Source organism: Martes martes (genome assembly GCF_963455335.1).
Source record: "Martes martes genome assembly, chromosome: 15".
Lineage (NCBI taxonomy): Eukaryota > Metazoa > Chordata > Mammalia > Carnivora > Mustelidae > Martes > Martes martes.
The window spans coordinates 63,265,836-63,289,976 of NC_137903.1; the positions used below are offsets into that span (position 1 = coordinate 63,265,836).

At 39.9% G+C, this 24,141-nt stretch overlaps 1 protein-coding gene across 2 annotated transcripts in view; it reads right to left on the minus strand.

Moving 5' to 3' along the window:
* FMN2 (formin 2) overlaps positions 1–24,141 on the minus strand; it is a gene marked incomplete at its 5' end in the record, with an annotated part of 369,568 nt that overhangs the window by 164,872 nt on the left and 180,555 nt on the right. For both annotated transcript variants that reach the window (XM_080825184.1, XM_080825183.1), the window contains one exon: positions 13,381–13,442. In XM_080825184.1, the coding sequence (XP_080681310.1) occupies positions 13,381–13,442 (62 nt within the window). The remainder of the gene's footprint in view (positions 1–13,380; positions 13,443–24,141) is intronic.

Sequence of the window (24,141 nt, forward strand, 5' to 3'; positions counted from 1 at the left end):
GTATGAAGCAAGCCATATTGAGACTGATAGGAAAAGTTGAGACACATTCTTGTCATAATCTCCACCACTGGCACAGTGCCATACAGTTGGGAGACAACCCCATCATCCAACTTCTCCCTGAGAAGTAAGGATTCTGGACTGCATAAAGAGTAATCCTCTTTTTTTTTTTTCCCCCCTTCTGGTTACCACTCAAGGGTCTAATTTCTAACTCACTTGTCTCTAAGAAGTGACAAGAGTCCAGCATTCACTGTTACCTATGGGGGCGACAGAGAACGTAGCAACAGTCTGAATTAGAGTACAGGCACTTGCCATAGTTCCTCCTTCTGGCCCAGGGTGCAGAGAATGGGCAGCAAACTCCAGCTCCCAGCTCTTCCTAAGAAGTAAAGGAGTTGGACGAGATACCTAGCATCCAACTTTTCTGGCTATTCCCAAAGAGATTGACTGGTAACTCACCTGTCTCTGATAGCAGCATTCACTAGTCCCATGGGGGTTCATGGAAAATAGCAGTTTGTAAAGTATGCAGGCCTTTGCCACAGCTACCTCCCCTGGCTTAGCACAGAACAAGCAGGCAATAAATTCCACCTCCCGGCATCTTTCTGAGGAGTGAAGGAATTAGACCATACAACCAACATCCCAACTTTTTCAGCAGCTTCTCAAAAGATCAGTTTCTCCCTTGCCTCAGAGAACTATTGGGTCCTGGCATATTCCAGATACCCGGAAGCCTCTACAAGCAAAGACTGAGCAGTCTGGACTAGCATGAAGGTTTCAGAGGCGCCCAGAAGCTTTGGACAGGTGACTGGCAAGGGTCTTCTGTACAAGGCCAGGCTGTTTAGTCTAATGCACAAACACCAACTCAGGGAATCAAGGAAAATGAAGAAATAGGAAAATGAGTTCCAGATAAAAGAACAAGACAAATGTCCAGAAAAATAACTCTAATGAAATGGATATAGAGAATTTACTTGATAAAAAATTCAAAATTACTATCTTAGAGATGCTCACTGAGGTCAGGAGAGCAATATAGGAATAAAGTGAGAATATATCAACAAAGAGAAAGTATTAAAAAGGATCAAACGCAAATCACAGAGCTGAAGAACACAATAACTGAACTGAAAAAAATCAAAAAAGGGATTCAATCACACTAGATCAAGCAGAAGAAAGTATCAGTAAACTCAGAAACAGCTCATTGGAATTAATCCAGTAGATAAAGAAGCAAAAAGGAAAAAAAGAATGAGAAAGAGTGAAGACAATTTTAGTGACTCACTGACACTATAAGCAGATCTATACACATATTATGGGAGCGCCAGTAGTTAGACAAGAAAGAGAAAGAAGAAAAAAGCTTATTTAAAGAAATAATGGCTGAAAACTTACAAAATTTAGAAAAGATATAGATATCCAGTTTCAGGAGGCTCAAAGGATCTTCCACAAGATCAAGACAAAAGAGCTTATCCCAAGATACATTTTAATCAAAATGTCAAAAGTCAAAGACAAGGAGAATTTTGAAAGCAGTGAGGAAAAAGTGACTTGGCAGAAACAAGAAAATCCCCATAAGGCAATCAGCATATTTCTGAGCAGACACATTGTAAACCAAGAGGGAGTGAGGATATATACAAAGCATTGAGAGAAAAAGCTTGCCAGTCAAGAATACCGTACTCAACAAAACTGCCTTTCAAAAGTAAAGGAGAGATAAAAACTTTCCCAGCTAAACAAAAACTGGGGGAGTTCAGCACCAGTAAAAATGTCTTACAAGAAATGCTAAGGAGAATTCTTCAACTTCAAATGAAAAGACACTAAACAACGTATTGCATATGAAAGTATAAAACTCACCGGTAAAATCAAACACATAGATAATCTGTACTACAGGAATGGTAGTGAAAAAAAATCACTTTTAATCCCAGTATAAAAGTTGAGAGACAAATGTATTAAAACTATAGCCAAAAGTATAATAACTAATAAACACACAAGAGAAATATAGGTAAATTGTGAAATCATTAACATAAAATGTAGGAGGCCAAGAAATAAAAGTGTAGAGTTTTTACATATAAGTAAAATTAAATATTATCAGCATAAAATTAACTGTAATAATTATATTTTACGTAACCCCATGTAACCACAAAGAAAATACCTACAGAAGTTACAAAAAATAAAAAGGAATCATAACATACAAACAAGAAACAGAAAACAAAGTAACAACAAAAAACAAAGGAAGACAGAAAGAGCAAAGACAGACAAAAGTTCTACAAGGCGAACAGAAAACAGTTGTCAAAATGGTAACAAATACTATAATTACTTCAAATGTAAATTTAGCCACAGAGTGGCTAAATTGTTTAAAATCATTTAAAAAAACAAGATGCAACTCTATGTTAACCACAAGAGACTCACCTTTAGATTTAGGGACACATAGGCTGAAAATTAAATGGATGGAAAAAGACATTCCATGCAAATAGTAACCAGCAAAGTAGGTTATACCTACATCAGAAAAAATAGACTTTAAGTCAAAAACTATTTATTATAAGAGGGGCGCCTAGGTGGCTCAGTGGGTTAAGGCCTCTGCCTTCGGCTCAGGTCATGATCCCAGAGTCCTGGAATCAAGCCCCGTATCCAGCTCTCTGCTCGGCAGGGAGCCTGCTTCCCTTCCTCTCTCCCTGCCTGCCTCTCTGCCTACTTGTGATCTCTGTCAAATAAATAAATAAAATCTTAAAAAAAAAATCTATTATAAGAGACAAGGTCATTATATAAAGATAAAAGGGCAAATTAGGAAGATATAACATTATAAATATATACGCACCCGATATCTGACCACCTAAATATATAAAGCGAATATTGACAGATCTGAAAAGAGAAATAAACAGCAACAGAATTTCTGGATGGGAACTGCAACATATCCCACTTTCAATGGTGAACAGATAAGCAGACAGAAAATCAACAAAGAAACACTGGACATGATTAACGCAACAGACCAAATGGACCAAACAAACACGTAGAGAACTTTTAACCCATCAACAATGGAATACACATGCATCTCAAGCACACACAGAACATTCTCCAGGACAGATCATATGTTAGAGTTCATAAAACAAGTTTTAGAAATTTAGGAAGATTGATGCAATACCAGTATCTTTTCTGATCACAATGGAATGAAAGTAGAACTCATTAGCAGAAAGAAAACCACAAAACTCACAAGTAGGTGCAAATTAAACAAGACTCATTTGAACAACCAATGGTTCAAAGAATAAACCAAAAGGGAAATTAGAAAATATCTTGAGACAAATAAAAATGAAAACACAACATATCAAAACTTATGGAATGCAACAGAAGCAGTACTGAGGTGGAAATTTATACAATAAACACCTACATTAAAAAAGAAGAAATAACATCTTGAGGAACATCCATAATCTTTTCCACAGTGGATATACCTGCTTGTTAAGTGAAATAAGTCAAGCAGAGAAAGGCAATTTTCGTATGGTTTCACTCATATGTGGAATTTAAGGAATAGCGCAGAGGACCACAGAGGAAGGGAGGAAAAACTGAATGGGAAGAAATCAGAGAGGGAGATAAACCATGACAGACTCTGGACTCCAGGAGACAAACTAGGGTTACAGAGGGTAGAGGGTGGGGAGATGTGCTAGCCAGTTGTTGGGTATTAAGGAGGGCACGTGTTGTGATGAGCACTGAGTGTTATCTGCAACTAATGTATCATTGAACACTACATCAAAAACTAATGATTTGCTATATGTTAGCTAACTGAACATAATAATAATAAAAAAAGAATGCCCCAAAGAGGAGAAAAAAAAACTTCAAACTCTTAAAAAGAAAAGAAGAAATAAACCACCTAACTTTATACCTCAAGGAACAAATTACAAAAGCACAAACTACATCCAGAGATAGAAGAAAAAGAGAATTAATAAAAATTAGAGCAGAAATAAAATGGAGAATACAGAAACAATAGGAAAAAATCAGGGAAACTAAGAGACTTTTTGAAAGATAACCAAATTTAAAAAAAAAAAAAAGATAACCAAATTAACAAACCTTTAGCTAGAATAACCAAGAAAAAGAGACAAGACTCAAATAAATACAACCAGAAATTAAAAAGAAGACACCACAACTCATGACAACTGTAGTTGTCATGAGACAACTACAAAAAATTATAAGCCAACAAAATAGATAACCTAGGAAAAAACAAATTAGTTCCTAGGAATATACAACCTACTAAGGCTGAATCAAAAAGAAAAAAAAAGCCTGAACAGACCTGTAAGAACTAAGGAGAATGAATCAGTAATCAAAAATCTCCTGACAAATAAAAGCCCAGGACCAGGGGCACCTGAGTGGCTCAGTGGGTAAGGCCTCTGCTTTTGGCTGGGGCCATGATCTCAGGGTCCTGGGATCGAGTCCCGCATCAGGCTCTCTGCTCAGCGGGGGGCCTCCTTCCCCCTCTCTTCTCTGCCTGCCTCTCTGCCTACTGGTGATCTCTCTCTCTGTCAAATAAATAAATAATATCTTTTTAAAATTAAAAAAAAAAAAAAAAAAACCCAGGACCAGAGAGCTTCCCTGGCAAATTCTACCAAACTTTCATTCATTCATTCATTCATTCATTTATTTATTTATTTTTAAAGATTGATTTATTTTTAGAGAGAGAATCTCAAGCAAACTCTCTGCTGAGCATGGAACCCAGTGTGGGGCTCAATCTCACCCTGAGATCATGATCTAAGCTGAAAACAAGAGTTGGATGCTTAACTGAATGAGCCACCCAGATGCCCTATCTACCAAACATTCAAAGGACACAAAATCAACATGCAAAATCACCAGTTGTGTTTCTCTACACTAATGATGAACTATCTGAAAAGCAAATTAAGAAAATAATCCTATCTATAATAACATCAAAAAGAATTCAATATTTAGGCATAAACTTAATGAAGGTAGTGAAAGATCTGTACACTGAAAACTACAAAGCACTGATCAAAGAAGTTATGGATGACACAGACAGACATTCTATGTTCACAGACTGGAAGCCTAACTATTGCTGAGATGTTAATACTTCCCAAAGCCTCTACAGATTCAATGCAAAAATCCCAGCTACTTTTTTTTTTAACAAAAAATAGGATAAACATACATAAAATTCATTTGGAACAATAAAAGTGCCCAATTAGGTAAAGCACTCTTGAAAAAGAACCAATCTAGAGGTATCACGCTTACTAATTTCAAATTATACTACAAAGCTATAGTAATTAAAACAGTATGACACTGGCATAAAAACATATAGAGAGCAATGGAATGGAATACAGAGCACATAAATAAATTCATAAATGTACAGTCAACTGACCTTCAACCAGGGTGCCAAAAATACATAATAGAGAAAGACAGCATCTTCAGCAAATGGTGTTGGAAAATGGGATATCAACATGCAAAAGAATGAAACTGGACTCTTATACCACACACAAAAATCAACTCAAAACAAATTTAGAGACTTAAATGTAAGACAGGAAACTATTATACTCTTAGAACCCATAGGGAAAATATCCATGACATTGGTCTTGGCAAGGATATGGAGGATATGACACCAAAAGCACAGCCAACAAAAGCAAAAAGAAAACAAGTGGGACTATAATATTTGCAAACCACGTAACTGATATAGGATTAATTTTCTAAATATATAAGGAATGCCAATAATTCAATAGCAAAAAAAAAAAAAAACCTTAATAACATGATTAAAAAATAGGCTGGGACGTCATCAAGATCAAAAGCTCTGCACAGCGAAGGAAACAGTCAACAAAACAAAGAGGCAACCCACAGAATGGGAGAAGATATTCACAAATGACACTACAAAGGGCTGATATCCAAGATCTATAAAGAACTCCTCAAACTCAACACACATAAAACAGATAAAATCACATCAAAAAATGGGCAGAAGACATGAAAAGACACTGCTCCAAAGAAGACATACAAATGACTAACAGACACATGAAAAAGTGTTCATCATCATTAGCCATCAGAGAGATTCAAGTCAAAACCACACTGAGATACCACCTTACAGCAGTTAGAACGGCCAAAATTAACAAGACAGAAAACAAAGTGTTGGAGAGGATGTGGAGAAAGGGGAACCCTCTTACATGGTGGGAATGCAAGTTGGTGCAGCCACTTTGGAAAACAGTGTGGAGACTCCTTAAGAAATTAAAAATAGAGCTTCCCTGCAATTGCATTACTCGGTATTTACCCCAAAGATACAGATGTAGTGAAAAGAAGGGCCATCTGTACCCCAATGTTCATAGCAGCAATGTCCACAATAGCCAAACTGTGGAAAAAACCAAGATGCCCTTCAATGGACAAATGGATAAAGAAGATGTGGTCCATATATACAATGGAATATTACGCCTCCACCAGAAAGGATGAATACCCAACTTTTGTATCAACATGGACAGGACTGGAAGAGATTATGCTGAGTGAAATAATTTAAGCAGAGAGAGTCAATTATCATATGGTTTCACTTACTTGTGGAGCATAAGGAATAACACAGAGGACATTGGGAGATGGAGAGGAGAAGTGAGTTGGGGGAAATCAGAGGGGGAGACAAACCACGAGAGACTGTGGACTCTGAGAAACAAACTGAGGGTTTTGGAGGGGTGAGGGTGGGGGGTTGGGTGAGCCTGGTGCTGGGTATTATGGAGGGCACGTATTGCATGGACCACTGGGTGTGGTGCATAAACAATGACTTTTGGAACACTGAAAAAAATAAAATAAAATAAAATAAAAAATAGGCTGGGGCATCCAGGTGGCTCAGTTAAGTGTCTGACTCTTAATTTTGGCTCAGGTCATGATCTCTGCTTAAGATTCTCTCTCTCCCTCTCCCCCTCCTTGCACTCACTCTCTCACTCTCTAGAGTGCGCTAAAAAAAAAAAAAAAAAAAAAAAAAAGGCTAAAGACTTGAATAGGCATTTTTCCCAATTAGACATACAAATAGCCAAGAGGTATATGAAAGATGTACAATATCACCGGTCATCAAGAAAATGCAAATCAGACCACACTGAGGTATTATCTCACACCTGTTAGGATGGCTATTACCAAAACAAACAAAACAAACAAAAAACAAAACACAAGGACAATATGTATTGAGGAGGGTGTAGAGAGACTGGGACCATTGTACGCTGTCAGCTGGAATGCAAAATTGTATGGCTGCTATGGAAAGCAGTATGGTAGTCCCTCAGAAACTTAAAAAGAGAACTACCATATAATCCAGGAATCGAAAAGAATTGAAATTAGGTCCTCAAAAGGGATGGTGCACTCGTGTGTTCATGGTAGTACTATTCACATAGCCAAGATATGAAAAGAACTTAAATATCCACTGATGGAAGAACAGATTTTTTAAAAATACGATATGTAAATACATAAATATAAATATATATATGTATGTGTGTGTGTATATTATATGTATACACACAGTGGAAAATATTTAGCCTTTAACAATGAAGGAAATCACACAATATGTGACAACATGGATGGACCTTGATGGTGTTACACTAAGTTAAATAAGGCTGACATTGAAGAACGAATACTGTAGGACACCAATTACATGAGGTATCAAAGACGAAAATAATAGAACGGTGGCTGCCAGGGGCTGAGGATAGTGGAAAATGGGGAGTTCCCAATCAATATACATAAAATTTCATTTATGCAAAACAAAAAAAATTCTAGAAATGTGCTGTGCAATACTGTTTCCATAGATAACAATAGTATATGGTACACCCAACAATCTGTTAAAAGGTTAGGACTCATGTTAAATGTTCTTCCCACCAAGAAAAAAAAGAACAAACAGAGAGTTTCAGAAATGTAGAAAATGGGAGTAAATATGAAAGATTATATTTAAGTCCCTTAAACGTACATTACCATTTAAAGCAAAAATCACACCAGTGTCTCATGGAGTTGTACATACCCCGTAAGTGTTATTCATAAGACAATAAAGGAGAGACAATAAAAAGCAGTATGTGATATCATCGAGGTTTCTACATTTTATAATATTACTCCAGGTAAGTAGGATGTCAAAGTTTAGGGGTGTATTTTGTAATTCCGAGAGCAATAGTTAAAAATAAACACACACACACACACACACACACACACACACAGGACAGAGGACAACAGCTAAGGGACAAACAAAAAATTACAGACTTAAATCCAACCATAACTAGTACTATATTAAATGTTAACAATTTGAATGCTCCAAGAAGGAAAAGACTGTATCAGAGTGGATAAAAAAAACAAGACCAAAATATGTACTACCTACAAGACATTCTAACACAAGCAATTCCAACAGAAAGACACAGGTAAGTTGGAAGTACACAGAACCAGAAAATCCATGTAAACAGTAAGTATCAGAATGGCAGAATGACTAAGTATCAGTTAAAATAAACTTCAAGATGAAGTATTAGCAGAGGGAAGAATTTCATACCGATTAATACAGAAAGATACATCTAAATGTGTATGGGTCTAATAAGAAAGTCTCCAAAAACAGGATGCAAAAATCGACAGAATTAAAGGGAAAAATGTTAAATTCCACCATTCTCTTAAAATGTCCTCAAACCCCTAGCTAACCCTAGCCGCTGCCTACTGCCACATCTCTCCTCCCATCCATTCCTTCCAGATCTATTTACACACACATACTTTCTTCTCGCCAGTGGGCTAACTCCTCTTCCTGCTTCCAAATCTTCACATACATTGTTCTCCCTGCTCAGAACAATTTCATTTCCTTCTTGGGTGACTCCCACGTTCACTCCCAATGTCCCTTCCTCAGAGATGCTTTCCCTGTTGACGATGTGTTTTCAGACCCCATCTGTGGTTGCACTTATCTTTCCTTCTCTCTCTCTCTTTTTTTTTTTTTTTTTAATTTGAGGGACATCTGGGGCGCCTGGGTGGCTCAGTCATTAAGTATCTGCCTTTGGCTCAGGTCATGACCCCAGGGTCCTGGGATCGAGCCCCACATCAGGCTCCCTGCTTGGGCAGAAGCCTGCTTTCCCTCTCCCACTCCCCCTGCTTATGTTCCTGCTCTCACTGTCTTTCTCTTTGTCAAATAAATAATAAAATCTTAAATAGATAGATGATTGATTGATTGATTGATTGATAGATTGATTTGAGGGACATCTGAGCTGCTCTGACAAAGGAGAGCTAGGGACAGAAACAAGTACAGAATGAGAACAGATCACCCGTTGGAACAGGAGAAGACACAAAGGTATTCCTAGGATTTTTCTTAGATAGAGAAGGTGGTAGTGACAAAGGAAGAAAAGTTGGTTCATATTAATCAGATGACTTAATCTCCACGTATCGGTGAGTTAGGAAGCTCACTCTCAAGGGAGTTGGAGTGATAAACAGCCTGAATATTTTACTGTGCTGAGCTTCTGTTACGAAGAGTCTGTCCGTCCATCCGTCTGTCCATCCATCCATTCATTCATTCCACAGCATGAAATAGCATCGAGAAGATATAAAACTTCTATTAAAGCTAGATGGGTTGCTGGGCCGCCCCTTTCTGTAGATGAAAATAGGTAGAAACCCAGTCCCCTAGGGAATAGTGCACTCATTGGTTTCACGTAGTTAAAACTACAACTTCTGGGTATGCCCTTGTGTGATTTGGAGGAGGAGAGGAGGGACGGAGTATTAAAAGCATGTTTATATCATGTCATGCTCAATGAGACCGGCACATTTGAATCTACCTATGATACTGTTGAAAAGTTTGGGAAGAGTCTGTAGGAAGTAGGAAGGACTCCCACCAAGGTATACCAGAGACCTGTATTCATACAGCACGCTGCCTTGTTTGTTTTTTTTTTTAAGATTTTATTTATTTATTTGACAGACAGATCACATATAATAGGCAGAGAGGCAGGCAGAGAGAGAGGGGGAAGCAGGCTCCCTGCTGAGCAGAGAGCCCGATGTGGGGCTCGATCCCAGGACCCTGGGATCATGACCTGAGCCGAAGGCAGAGGCTTTAACCCACTGAGCCACCCAGGCGCCCCTGCTGCCTTGTTTTTATCAGTCACATGTAAACATACAGGCGATCAGCAACTAAAAAACATACAAAAAATTATCTGCACTGTGCACTAAAAAATAAACTGTAACTGGTTCTACGGTCTTGGGTTCGCCTTGGGTTCACTGAAGTACGTATTGTTTAACATCAATTGAGAAAAGAAAACCCAAGCTTCTTGTCAACCCACTGGACAGACACTCAAAAGACTCAATATAACCTAAGAAAAGGCAAGATTTCTCCAGCAACAAGGGGCTCTTGAGGTAGTAATCTCCAAAATTACATCAACACGAAGGAAACAAACATGCTGCTTGCCCTATGACTGAACATTGCTATTTTAATTCAAACTATTTGAAAAATCACACATAATCTAATATTTCCAGAATAGTAATGGTTAACTATTTACCCAGGAACTCTGAATCTTTGAAGAAATATTTCTGAAATCACCACATTTACACTGATCTTTTCAAAAAGTACAACATGAAATATGGTGATATAAACAATTTTCACCTCCCTCAATTATGAAATCATACCAAGAACAAAAACAGCTCACTCTGGGGCGCCTGGGTGGCTCAGTGGGTTAAAGCCTCTGCCTTCGGCTCAGGTCATGATCCTGGGGTCCTGGGATCGAGCCCCGCATCGGGCTCTCTGCTCAGCAGGGAGCCTGCTTCCTCCCTCCTCTCTCTGCCTGCCTCTCTGCCTACTTGTGATCTGTCTGTCAAATAAATAAATAAAATCTTAAAAAAAAAGCTCACTCTTTAATTAGTAATTATTATGAATATTATATTCAAGCCATTATGCTAAACATGGAATATAAAAATCCTACTAATAAGGAGTTTATTGTTCATTTGAAAGATAAGACGTATACAAACATAATATAATGCACAGAAGAGGCAAGTGCCCAAGGAAAGGACAACAGGAAGCACGACAAGATTTCAAAGATGTCCTAAATATAAAGGACATTATTGCAACAACGGGCAACACTTGACTGGGATCTGAGGATTAGATGATATTAATACTATCAAGGCCAATTCCCTAATGTTGATGGTTGCACTGTGGTTAAAGGTATGCTTATTTGTAGGTAATATGCACCAAGGTATTCAGGGATAATGGGGCCTAATGTTGGTAATTTATTTGCAAAGGATGAAAAAAAATAGTTTTTTGTACCACACCTGCAATTTCCAACTTTATTGCATCTTTGAGATTGTTTCAAAAGCCATAACAAATTTTAAGATGATTGTGAGTAAAGTAGCATCATTCAGAGTTTTACAACTTTTAAAAAATAATCTCTATTAATTCATATTTGCTTGTAAACACACAGGTATTTATTCTGCTTGACTTGGCAGAACCCTGAGACCCTTGAGGAAAAGGTTCAGTTTTACTGTAATTTACATGGCACACAACTTTTATTGCCCTTTTGTAACCTGCTAAATGTAAGGAATATGGTTGACACTTTGAAAAGGGTAATGAGGGTTTAAAATGTTCATATTTTGAGAATTGTGGGTCATTAAGAAAATCACAAATTTAACCAGTTTCAGCTAATTCTCATTCAACTTTCAGAAGTATGATGATAAGAAATTAGACACAAATTCTGGGTAGCTATCTAGTTTATTCAGAGCTAGAAATTTGTATTTCATGAAATTAATTTGTTCTAAAAGGATAAAAACTGCCAAATAAAATACTCTAAATCACCACAAATTAAACTTCCCTCATAAATACACCTGTCCCCCATTTCTGTATTTTTTCTGTATATATTTCTGCACATGGATATACCAGGTTAAGATATTCATGTCTTCATATAATATACAAAACACATGTATACACACACATATAAATTGTGTATATACATAAGCACTTGTATATATGTACATGTAAGAAAAACAGTTACCCATATACCAACACCAGACATCATTATGATATGTCGAAGAAATTACTTTCCCTGGTATTTCCTCATTTCTTCCATAGGGCTCTCCTGGTTGGGGGAGGGTTGGTATCAAAGGTTCAAGAGAAATGAAAACTCTCTGTACCTCTACATGGATATATTTTAAACATTCCCTTCACTGGGACACTAATACACTAATATATTAAATACATATTTATTTTTTCCAGTTTTTCATCATGTACTGACAACTACATAATCAACCATCAAACCTCCCTCTCAGTCTCCATTAATGACTCCGTCTAACTGAACCCCTGTGTTCACCAGGCTGACCGGGCACCAACTCTACACGTGATCAACAGATTCTATGTGAGGCACCCTAAGAAAGATCTTCTCCTACAAAGGTCTAAATTTCATAGGGGAGACCACATATGCATGTGTTTTAAAAGTACCAAGTTCAAGAGTGGACAAGTAGACAAGAATACATTGTTCCCAAGGGAGTAGTCAGGGAAGGAAGTCTGTATCCTATTGACTATGTGTTTTCCAGAGCCAGAAAATTTGACTTGGGGCTGAAAAGTCAAGGACCAAGGCCATGCCCCTTAAACAAACAGAGGCTTAAATACCAGGTAATGGCACAGGCAAGAGTAGAAACAAAATGGGGGGGGAAAAAAAAAAGAGAGAGAGAGAGAGAGAGAGCGTCAGCCCAAAGATACCAGCTACAAAACAGGGCCACAATGAGACTTTCTCCTGAATACAATCGGAAGTACTGTAAAGGCCCTGATAAGGTAATCACGTTCTTACCCTGTGAATTAGTGCTATTTAATGCCGTGCCCCATCTAAAACCACTTCATGGATCACCACAGAGATCACACTTCCCAAAGGCACTCACTACCCCATCCTGCAGTCGTACTTCTCTGTTACTTACACTTTTTTCCTGCCAATTTATAAAAAGGTGCTACTAGAAGAAAGCTTGAATGTTTGACCACTTGGTGAAGTAAACTATTCAGTTTAGAAAAATGGAGCCAGAGTGAATTAAACCCCAGCCATACCACATTCGCTGTGTGATTTTTGAACGAGTCCCCGACCTTGCCATGCCTCAACTTCCTCATATATAAAATGGGGATAATAATTGAAACTATCTAGAGTTTTCAGGGGAGATTAACTGAGTTAGTTAATCAGAGTTAAACTGATAACACTGATCGCACTGTTAAACAGTGCTCAGCTCAAATTAACCTCTACCTAAGTATTGACTATTATGTGTCAAAAGAGGGATTGTGAATGACCTCACACACAGCATGCTCTGAACCACGATCTTTGAAATTATGAGACCACACATTTGTCCAGTAGGTTTCCTAGTATTTTACCTAACTTATACTTAAGTAAATTCAGTGTACCTAGATCAATTCTTCTTAAAGGACATTAAGGCAATGAGTCTAGATGTACATACTGGCAAGTATTGCATATGTATTATATACTCACACATAAACTTCCTTCTATTACTCACATTCTCATAGAGAGCTTGAAGGGTCTCCAGATCAACCACAGAATTGTCCAAGTTCACAACAGCTGTGGAAAAAAAAATACAAAAGAAAATATATAAATTGTCGTTTAAGCCAGCTGTAAAAAGGTGTCTGACCATCTTGAACAACAGTGGAGATGTCCAGAATAGTGTTCTACCTTCAACACACTCCCTGAACTCTACTATCAAGACTGTGTCTAAGGAATTTCAGCAAGGGTAAAGTGTAAAGCTTTCATTTGTCCCTCAAATACAAAATCCCATGAATATGACCCAGTCAAAGGTCAAGGATAAACTCTGAGTCTATCTATCTTTCTAGGTGCAACTGCATGAATTTGAAAAATTTGCTGAACACTAGAAAAAGGGGCAAATCACTCCCATTACTGCTACATCCCATTTTGTGAGACAAATGCTTATCTCTGCCCATTCTTAGACTTAGGACAAAGGGTACATTTAATCACTAAACGAAGGACTTAATATAAAAATGAAAGATGCATTTTCTGTTATAATTCTTTACATGGTTATGATCAAAGGACAACGCATTGACAATAGTATTGAGAGTAACACAGATACACCCTTAAAAATCCACTTTTTAAGTAGGCTTCACGCTCAGCGTGGAACTCAACATGAAGCTCAAACTCACGACCGTGAGATCCTGACCTGAGCCAAGATCAAGTCGGACGCTCAACTGACTGAGCCGCGCAGGCGCCCCAAATCCATTCCTCCCGTACAACCTGCCCATGCTTATATAGGGAAGAAATGGGATGAATATTCAAAAACTGGGGATATGTTCTTAATTGCACTTCTTTTAGCCTGAGAAGCATGTTGGATTTTGAAGTATGTTTTATAACTCAGTTTGGGCACAAATTAATCAAAAACATTCTGTATTACCTACATACACATTAGCTGGAAATGATGTGAATTTGCCCTGTTCAGATTTGTGCCAACTAGCCAATGAGACTCCTATAGGATCAAAGATTTCTGGGAGAAAAATCACGAAGTAGATAATCACAAATTGGTTAGGTTTATTTTGATAATTGAGGCATTTCACACTGTCTTTTCTCTCAAAGTCTAAAGTACATGAGACATAGTCTAGTTGACTCTGGCAAAATACCAAGAAGGAATTAAAAAGGACAAGTGGGAAATTGAAGCGTATGACGGATGAGATATCTCACCAACATAATGTAGCGTTTCTGTTTGGAGCTGGGAACAGAGCCCAGGTTCACCAACAAATATCATAGTAAGTAGAATATGATACTTCCACCCTAATAATATTCCACTCTCTCCATTTCCAACAAGTTATGTCTCAAATATCAATCTAAGAATTTGATGAAGATTTTCATTCAAATGTTTTCACTCCTTGATCACATAAGGCAAACATATCACAATCTGCTTAATGACTCCAAGTGGAAAAACCAACCCAACTAACTTCTGACTATATTTCAGAAATTAATTAAAAGGGATTCATAAATGGATTTTCACTGGAGGTAAAATGCCTATAATGTAACAAAATGCACAAAACCCAAATAAATAGCAAATTCATGTGTGGAATTACCCCTTTGGACTTGTACATTGTCTAGCCCTTAAAGAAAATCTTTCAGTGAGCCCAAAGATCTCTGACTTTGGAATTCATTAGATAATAATCCAGTATTTCTACATTCCTCCGGCAATACAGCAAAAGATTGATGGGAAAACAAAGAAAGAAATGCACGTCGTCAACTTAGTGTAAGATTTCATTCTCAGAACAAGGTAAAGACACAAAAAAATCTTTCATCCTCAAGTCAAAACTCTTTATACAAGATACAATTGTCCTCTGATGTTATCCGCCGATTTTAAAACACGTTATTCCTACAAGTGTTCCCCACCTGAAACTCTGTGCGTCTACTGCAGTTTCTCATGTTTACCTCACACAATGTCAGAAACTAAAGAACATCTTAAAAAATGCCACGTGGTCCGAATCGTAGGTATATGGTCCTAAGCAAGACCTCAAAAGTTCCTAATCCATGAAACCTCACTTTTTAGTCATCCACACGGAAATCTCCTTGGAAAGAAATGCTGTTCCTATTTTTCCACACAATTTTCTCTCACTTGGCTTTACACTTGAGAGATGCTAACACGTTTGATGGGAATCGCAGTTTCGAGAGAACAATACAGTCACGCTTGAGTAGCTGAAAATTAGAGAAGACCAGATCCCGGCAGGTGAATGGACGGGATGAGAGGCGTCCTGGATGGGAAACAAAGGCCAAAGAAGTCATCTGGGAGCGGTGACAGTGACTGCGGTGCTGTATGTACTCAATCTGAAAAGCACGTTCTAGCATTTCAGAGATCAAGACTTAGACTAAAATTCATATCTTACTAAATATTTAGTGGTATCTTCTAGTGCTCCCTCCCTTAAAATCTATATATTTCAACTGATAAAATTCTAAAATGGAGGAAATAAAACAATGCATTCACTCAGAGATGCAATAATATGTCAAGTGTCTTATCATTCAGGGACTCTACGAGCTTACCACCTGGTTAACCGTTACTCAAAAAACACTGACTTGAAACAGGAACTAATTAGATGTGGATGTTCTTAATGACTCAGCCTTGAAAGGCTGCCGACGACTGAATGTACAGAGACCGCTCCAATCCGATGTCTAGGCACGGCCATGCTAAGGAATTTACAGAAATAGAAATAGAAATACACATACATTTTTTTAAGGTGGCAAAAGATTCAAGGAAAAAGGCACCTCACAAACTCCTTGAGTCCATGTGCCAAGTTTCAGCCTTCTTTGAAAGGAAATTTTTTTTTTAACGATTTTATTTATTTATTTGGCAGAGAGAGACACAGTGAGAGAGGGGACACAAGCAGGGGGAGTGGGAGAGGGAGAAGCAGGCTTCCCGCTGAGCGGGGAGCCTGATGGGGGCCTCGATGCCAGGACCCTGGGATCATGACCTGAGCCAAAGGCAGACGCTTAACGACTGAGCCACCCAGGTGCCCGAAAGGAAAATACCTTTTTTAGAGATTATTTCAAGGTGATAGTTTCTCTTTTCCCCCAAAAGGCAATACTATTTTTTTATTCTTATTTATTAGTAATTTTATTTTTTTATAAACATATAATGTATTATTAGCCCCAGGGGTACAGGTCTGTGAATCGCCAGGTTTACACACTTCACAGCATTCACCATAGCACATACCCTCCCCAATGTCCATAACCCCACCACCTCCCGACCCCCCTCCCTCTGGCAACCCTCAGTTTGTTTTGTGAGATTAAGAGTCTCTTATGGTTTGTCTCCCTCCCAATCCCATCTTGTTTCATTTATTCTTCTCCTACCCCCCTAACCCCCCACGTTGCATCTCCCCTTCCTCATATCAGGGAGATCATATGATCGTTGTCTTTCTCCGATTGACTTATTTCGCTCAGCATAATACCCTCTAGTTCCATCCACGTCGTTGCAAATGGCAAGATTTCGTTTCTTTTGATGGCTGCATAGTATTCCACTGTGTATATGTGTGTGTGTGTGTGTGTGTGTGTGTGTGTGTGTGTATATAAGCACCACATCTTCTTTATCCATTCATCTGTTGATGGACATCTAGGTTCTTTCCATAGTTTGGCTGTTGTGGACATAAGGCAATACTATTTTTATGGGATGGTTTACTGATGGAGAAGGAACACAGAACATGGAATCGAACTTAACTGGGTTTCCATTTTTCTTCGCAGCCGCATCACTTCAAGTAAGTTACTTGACAAGTTCTAGTTTCTTTAGGGGGACGAGGCGAGGGGAAAAGGAAGTCAAAGAAAATACTGCCAAGATTTTGGGTTTCGTGGGGACCAAAGGCAGGAGCAAGTAAAAGGATCTAGCATGTGGTTGGTTAATGACATTTCCCTCTTCCAGTTTTCACAACAGTTCAACCCTTCTGGCTCTAATACGCTTTATTATCTAACTCGAGGTTAAAGTTTCTTTTTTTTTTTGTCCAATTTGTGTTTTGTGCCCTCAGAAACCAAAAAGAAAAGTTCCGCCTGTTATCTACTAAGGGGTATGCTCTCACCTAAACGATGAACTATCACAATTGAATGGCAGCCTGGCTTACCGCTCCTGGGTATCGTTCATCATACTCTGTCTCCTTTACTCGGCGTTTAAACCGTTAGGGGTAAGACGTACATTTCAGAACACAAATAAACCCCAAATCTGGAAGGATATTCAGTGATAAATCTTTCAGATTACTTTTTTCTCTAACATTCAACTAGGTGCTAATGGGATTATACTTCAGATAAGAGACCAACTATTTCACACTCATTTCTTCCTCTCTGCTGTAAGAATTTTGGGAGCGGCCGTCATTGGCTGGGACTCCTCACACTTCCTACGCAGACATTCCCTGCAGGTCTACCAAGCAGTTTTCATGGTTTCCCATAAGATATATATGAATTTGTTACTTTGAATTTAGCCAAGAAGCACCTGTTCTGTTTTTATGTAGAAGAGTGTAAGGACTAAGAAGATGTTGAGTAGAAATTCTCTTTTGCATGTTAAGAGATCATTAATTTATTTGTAAAGTACACAGACTGATTTTCAGGATTAGAACATATGGAGGCTTTTACCACTCTCTTTAAACAACCTATAAAGGACCGTGTGTTAATAATCACTCCAGACCAAAATGGATAGCATTTTTGTTTTATTTTTAAGCTTAAACTTTTATAAAATGCCAAGGATGTGATAATTAAGTAGAAGAACCTGGTACCCTTTCTGGTTTTTCTACCAACAGGCTGTGTACGGTTGATCTAAGCTTCTCTGAGACTTTTATCAAGTAGGATGATGACTTTTGTCTGTAGCATATGTTCATCATGTGGAGAAAATAAGCAACTTTAGAGTAAGAAGGATAATTCAAGAAGCCTTGGAATAATTCGTGTAATTAATTTCAAAACATGTATTATCTGTGAACACACTGGTTAGAAACTGGAGACAGGGCCAGCAATGTGTTAGATTAAAATTAGGTTCAGGATTAAACATTTGCTTTCAATAATCAGAAGTTAAGACCATAAATAGTTCTTTAATTCATGAACTCCGCTGGCACACACTTGCTGATTCCCAACGCATTTCTCGTTAAACCACGATGTTACAGAATGAAGAGCAAAAGAGCCTATTTTAGAACGCAAATAATCAGTGTAACCTAAGATACAAAAAAATGTATCAAAATGAACTCTGCTAACAGAAAAAAAAATGTATTTCCTTTTGATTTTAATATATGGCATTACATCAAGAGAATTCTAGATCCGAGATGGGAAATGATCGTATGCTCCACACATGACACTGTACACACAAGTACACAAACAGGTGAGAGTTACAGGCCTGTATCACATTCCCTGGACCCTCCTTCTTTGCTATTAACACTGCCTTCTTTGACACCAGCAATGAGGGACAAGGTGCTGATTCTAACTCCCCACAATGTTAAATCGCGCACAGACTAGGGGGTAACACGTCTGTCTGAACTCCTGCATAACAAGAATCCAGTCTCTGCACTTCTGATCAAAAAAAGGGCATAAAGGGAAAGGACCATATTTTAAGAGGTTGTGTTAAAGGAAACTCATGCAAAACAGAAGTTCACAAAATACTGTTAGCCAAATTCAGAAATGCTTCATATATTTTGAGTAGCCAGATGACATATTTCGCGTTACTGGGATCATTCAGTGTGATAATTATTACTCTTACCGAATGCACTACTTTAAGCCACAGAACATTGTTAGTGCTTCACTTACTCCACTTTTGTTTTGTTTTGTTTTGTTTTGTTTAAGCTGGGTCTCCCCAGGGGGAGACAGCCCTGAGGCGGCTTTTGATGGCTCCTTCCCCCCATCAGCCCTGAACACTTACTTCAGTCCCCGTGGTTTCTTGCCTTAATCCCTCCCTCTCACATGACCTGCTAAAGTGAGGGTAGAGACCCCCCCCAAGAGTAGAAAACCTCATGGTGTTTATTACCAAGAATATTAGTTATCCATTTCTGCATGGCAAGTTACACTAAAGCTTAGGGCTTAAAATAAATTATCATGTTATCAACAAACATTATCTGCGGGTCCGAAATCCAGGTGCAGCTTAGCTGGGTGCCTTTCCCCGACGTCTCTCTTAAGACTTTAATCATGGAGTTGGCCAAGGCTGAGACCTTCTTCTATGAAGGCTCCGCCGGGGGATCCATTCCCAACCTCAAGTGGTTGCTGGCAGGACTGGGTTCCTCAGACTGAAGGCTTCAGCTCCTCACTGGCTGTTGGCTGAACCTGAGCCTCAGTTTCTTGACAGAAATGTCTCTCCACAGGGAAGCTCACAGTAGACAGCAGGCTTCCTTCAGAGGAGCCCCACCCGGCATGCAAGATAAGGCCACCTTCTCTTCCTGACCTAATCTTAGCAGTGACATCCCATCATCTCCAACAATTCATCATGAGTCTCTAGGTCCAGTCCACACACCAGAGCAATCATACCAGATCCGTGGAGGCCATCTGAGAGGCTGCCCCACCATACCAGGTGGCTAAGTCTGGCTCTTTGTTGCTCAGTCTTAACTTGTGGTTCTCTCTTATCCTCTACCATGTACTAATTTTGTCGAAGTTTTTGTTTTTCTCTCAGGTTCTAAAGGCACAGAAAAAAATGGGGTGGCGTCATGATTTACCAGAAAGAAGAAATGCACTCGTCAGGAAATGTGACTCCTAGGCTTAGTGAGACTGAGTTCATCTGAGCCATGATATTCAGACATATGGAGACATGAGAGAACACTGACAGACCCTTCCCTATACAACTACATGTCCACACCTAATTTATTGTTGTGTCCCTCACCATATACAGAAGAACCCAGTAGACAAGACGCTTGGGAAAAAAATCTTTGTTGAATGTCGACAGGTTGAAAGAGTAATTCCCAAAAATTAACTGTACCTTTAACTTGACTGGACAAGCTAAATATTCCTTGAGCTCAGCCTGATCGCCCGCTCATAAGCAAAGAGCTTCATTCTAGATGCATAGTGCAGAAACATAAAACACAAAGATAACTCCATGCAATGTCCTATCGTCATTGGACACACAGCACTGGGAAGCAGTGGGACCCGTGGGGCTCTGGGTCAAGCTGGCTCCACGACTTATTATTATCTGTGTAACACAGGGCGTCTCCATTTGCTTGGAATCTGCGAAATGGGCCTAGTAAAAGCACCTACCCTGCAGGATACTTGCAGGGGGTTATTTAAGGAAAACACCTCGAAGCAGAGCCATCGTATGTATGCGTGAGGTAAACACTCAGAAAATGCTGGTTGTGTTTATTGTTATGACAGCCCCTTTAACATTCCTATACGAAAAATACTCTCCCAGTATCTCTCCAAATCAGTATTTTGAGAGATCTTACACCAGCTAGGTTGTAAACATTCTCAGCAAAAAGAAAAAAAAAAGACAGTTTCACTTGGTCCCATAAGAACGTGGGAGACTAAACACGTCTCACCCACAGGGAAACCATCAACGCTGATTTTTGGATAAGGTATGTGGGAAGGGAGCAAAGTCAGCAGAAGCTCAAACACAGAGTAAATGCCAGTCGGTCTGTATTTACAGTTCATGCCCTCCTCTCACTGACATAGTAAGAAAGAGTGTGGGGCTTAGAGAAACCATCTCTACCCCATTTGGAATTCAGAAGCCACAGGAAAAGCTGAGAAGAAGTTAGGTCTGCCAGCTGCTGAGAAGCAAAGCAAAGACCTTTGTTCAAGTAGAAACTCATCTCAAGCAGCAGCGATCAGAAGCGACTCTCATTTAAAACCGTTCTTAAATAAATAAAATCTTAAAAAAGGTGGGGGGGGGCACCTGGGTGGCTCAGTGGGTTAAGCCTCTGCCTTCGGCTCAGGTCATGATCCCAGGGTCCTGGGATCGAGCCCCGCATCAGGCTCTCTGCTCAGGGGGGAGCCTGCTTCCCCCTCTCTCTCTGCCTGCTTGTGATCTCTGTCTGTCAAATAAATAAATAAAAACTTTAAAAACAAAATAAATAAAACAGTTCTAATCTTGTCTTCATCTCCTAGCCACAGAGAACCAAAATTTTCTAAGAGATCTCTTTAAGGAATCGCAAATGACTTGTCATTATACTATAAAATCGGGGAAAAGGACGCATGTGAGGAAAATTTCTGTCTCACTGTACATTTCTGCGAAATTAAAGATTTCACCTTTTCGCGGGGTGGGGGGGATGTAGTTGCTATTCACTTGATCTGACAATATGTATTGTCTCTTTTGTAAACACACTATAAACCACTTCGGGGATCTGGAGAGTTGGGCTCCTGTATCACAGTTTGGTGAAGTGGAAAGACGTTAACTTATAACTATACGGTAATGTAAGCACCTGGCCAGAACTTCTGCAAAGGGCAGACAAATAACACAATCATCAAGTGGAAAAGATCCTAGAAGTAACAGTTTGAAAGCAAACAAATAATAGTATAAATCGTAATCGCATTTTCAAATGGCTTCGTTTTCTTTGAACTGTGATGTAAATGTTGGATGGAAGCATCTCTGCCTTGGGGGGCAGAGGGAAAAACGTGAATCCAGTTCTGCTCTCACCTGAAGCTCCACTCCAACCACAGTAAGGAGATTTTTTTAAAACATGAATTCATAAGGACTATAAGAAGAGGCAGTGACAGCAATACTATGGGTGCTAGTTGTACCTAATTTAGCAGACCTGCGAAAGAAGAAACCGCCGGCTGCCCAGGGGCAGCTCAGAAGGCCAAGCAACCAGCAGCACCGGACAGCGGTCCAGCCGAGGGGAAACAGGGGAGCCCCAGAAAACGGGGGTCTGGGGTGAATGGTATCCGCTCATCAGTTATATCTCCATTCTGAAAACACCCTCCCCAAGGGGGTCAAGTTTGTTTTCTTGAGAAATTAAAACAAAGTGTCTGGACACAGGGACAAGCACAACTGTCGGCCAGAGCACTACACCGGAAACACAGGACCACGTGCGGTTCTGCAATGTTGAAGATGAAACTCCCCGTCCCCACCCCCCACCCCCACCTCCAGCCAGCTCTCATCCTCAGTCTGTGGCCCAGAAAACTGCCAGACACACCGTTACTCTCCCCGGCCAGAAACCGGAAGTTTGTGGGGAATCCCACCACCCCAAGAGGAAAGAACAAAAAGACCCTGGTGGTTCCCCAACAAATAATGGACCCAGATAGTAACAACACACTGAACTCAAAGTCAAAAGGCTGTATTAGATGGAGGGCTCACAGCTGCTCAGCCGCTTTTACCTCTCCCATTTTTAAGCCAGGACAAAGATCAAATCACCCACAGAATGCCTGAACGCAGATGCTGGAGACCAGAACACGGGAGGCGCGCGTGCACACACCCCCACACCCCCCTCCACGTCTTCCGACGGATGCCAATACCCACTGTCCCCACAGTCTTCTCTGTCCTTACCTTTTTAACCCCACCCCGCTACGCTTTCACTCTGATTACTGAGTCACCAGGAAGTTCAGTCCTGTGAAGTCCAAGTGCACATTTCTCCATCCTGGACATAGCGAATAACTCCTTCCTCCAGACATGCAAGCTTAACTTGGCTCCCAGGATCCCGCGTCTTCCTCCCCCTCCTGCTGGTAACGCTCCGCACTCTTCGTTCTCCTTAGCTGGTTCCTTCTCTCCGCAACCTCTTACTACTGAAGGATCCTAGGGCTCGACCCTCCTACCTCTTCTCACCTCTACCTACTCTCCAACCTCGGCGATCTCCTCCAGTCTCCCGCTGGAATTCTAACATTTTTCCTTTCTAGCCTCCAACCTCCTTCCTGAAGCCCCGGTTTATAGAGCCAACAGCCTTCTCAGCTCGCTCACCTGGAACTCTGGAGGTAGACCCACTCTGCCCACACTCTCCCCCGTCCCAAAGGATGGGGCCTCCAGCCGGCAGACGGGCCATCTTTAACTCCTTTCTTCTCGCGTTCCACAGGCAGCACCTCACGAATTCTCCCGGTTCTACCTTCCAAGCACATGCAGAATATGACTTCACTGTCACTGTTACCACCCTGTTCCCAGACACCCCCAATTATCGCCTGGATTACTGCAACAGCCTCCAAACCAGAAACAGAAAATGATTCTTCACACATAAATACATGGTCTCGTAAGGAGAAAAATTCAATACAAGGTATGGCAAATAAATGCGAGAGCATTGCCCAAAAGGACGTGCAAAAGAGGAGGAAACGCTAGGAACAATAAAAACAATAAACCAATTCGGGAAGGCCAGTATCCCAAAAACAGAGGAGTGTTAGGGGAAAAAAGTAATTTTGTCCAGTTCCTGAGAAGAGATGCCACACACTCCCTTCTGACCACATTCTGCCAGATACACAGCACCCGGGTCATACTCCGGCACGGCCAGACGCCCCGCCCCACTGATCTCGGCATTCACAAAATTCATTCATGGTATTGCCTCGTCGTCCCCAAAGTGGTCTTAAAACTCTGGGGTCTCTGAAGCTAGAAGAGAGACCATGGGCTAGAAACTTGTTTCAGCTTATTTTCTCTTATAAGCTTTTGCCTAATAATGGAACTATTTCCCTCTTCTGACCCAACTAAATCTGTGGTTGTCTCGAGGTTTTGCAAAAGTGACGATATGTTGAGGAATGCACACAGGGGTGAACGAAGAAGTACCAGAGTCATTGACACAAACAGGACAGCTGAGGAAGGGAAAGAGATTTTTAAACAGTGGATCTAGATCCTGGTGGAATTAAAGAGAAATAAGAGCGGAATCCCAAAACCTCTGACATATTAGGAAGTAAAATGAAGGACACAGGGACA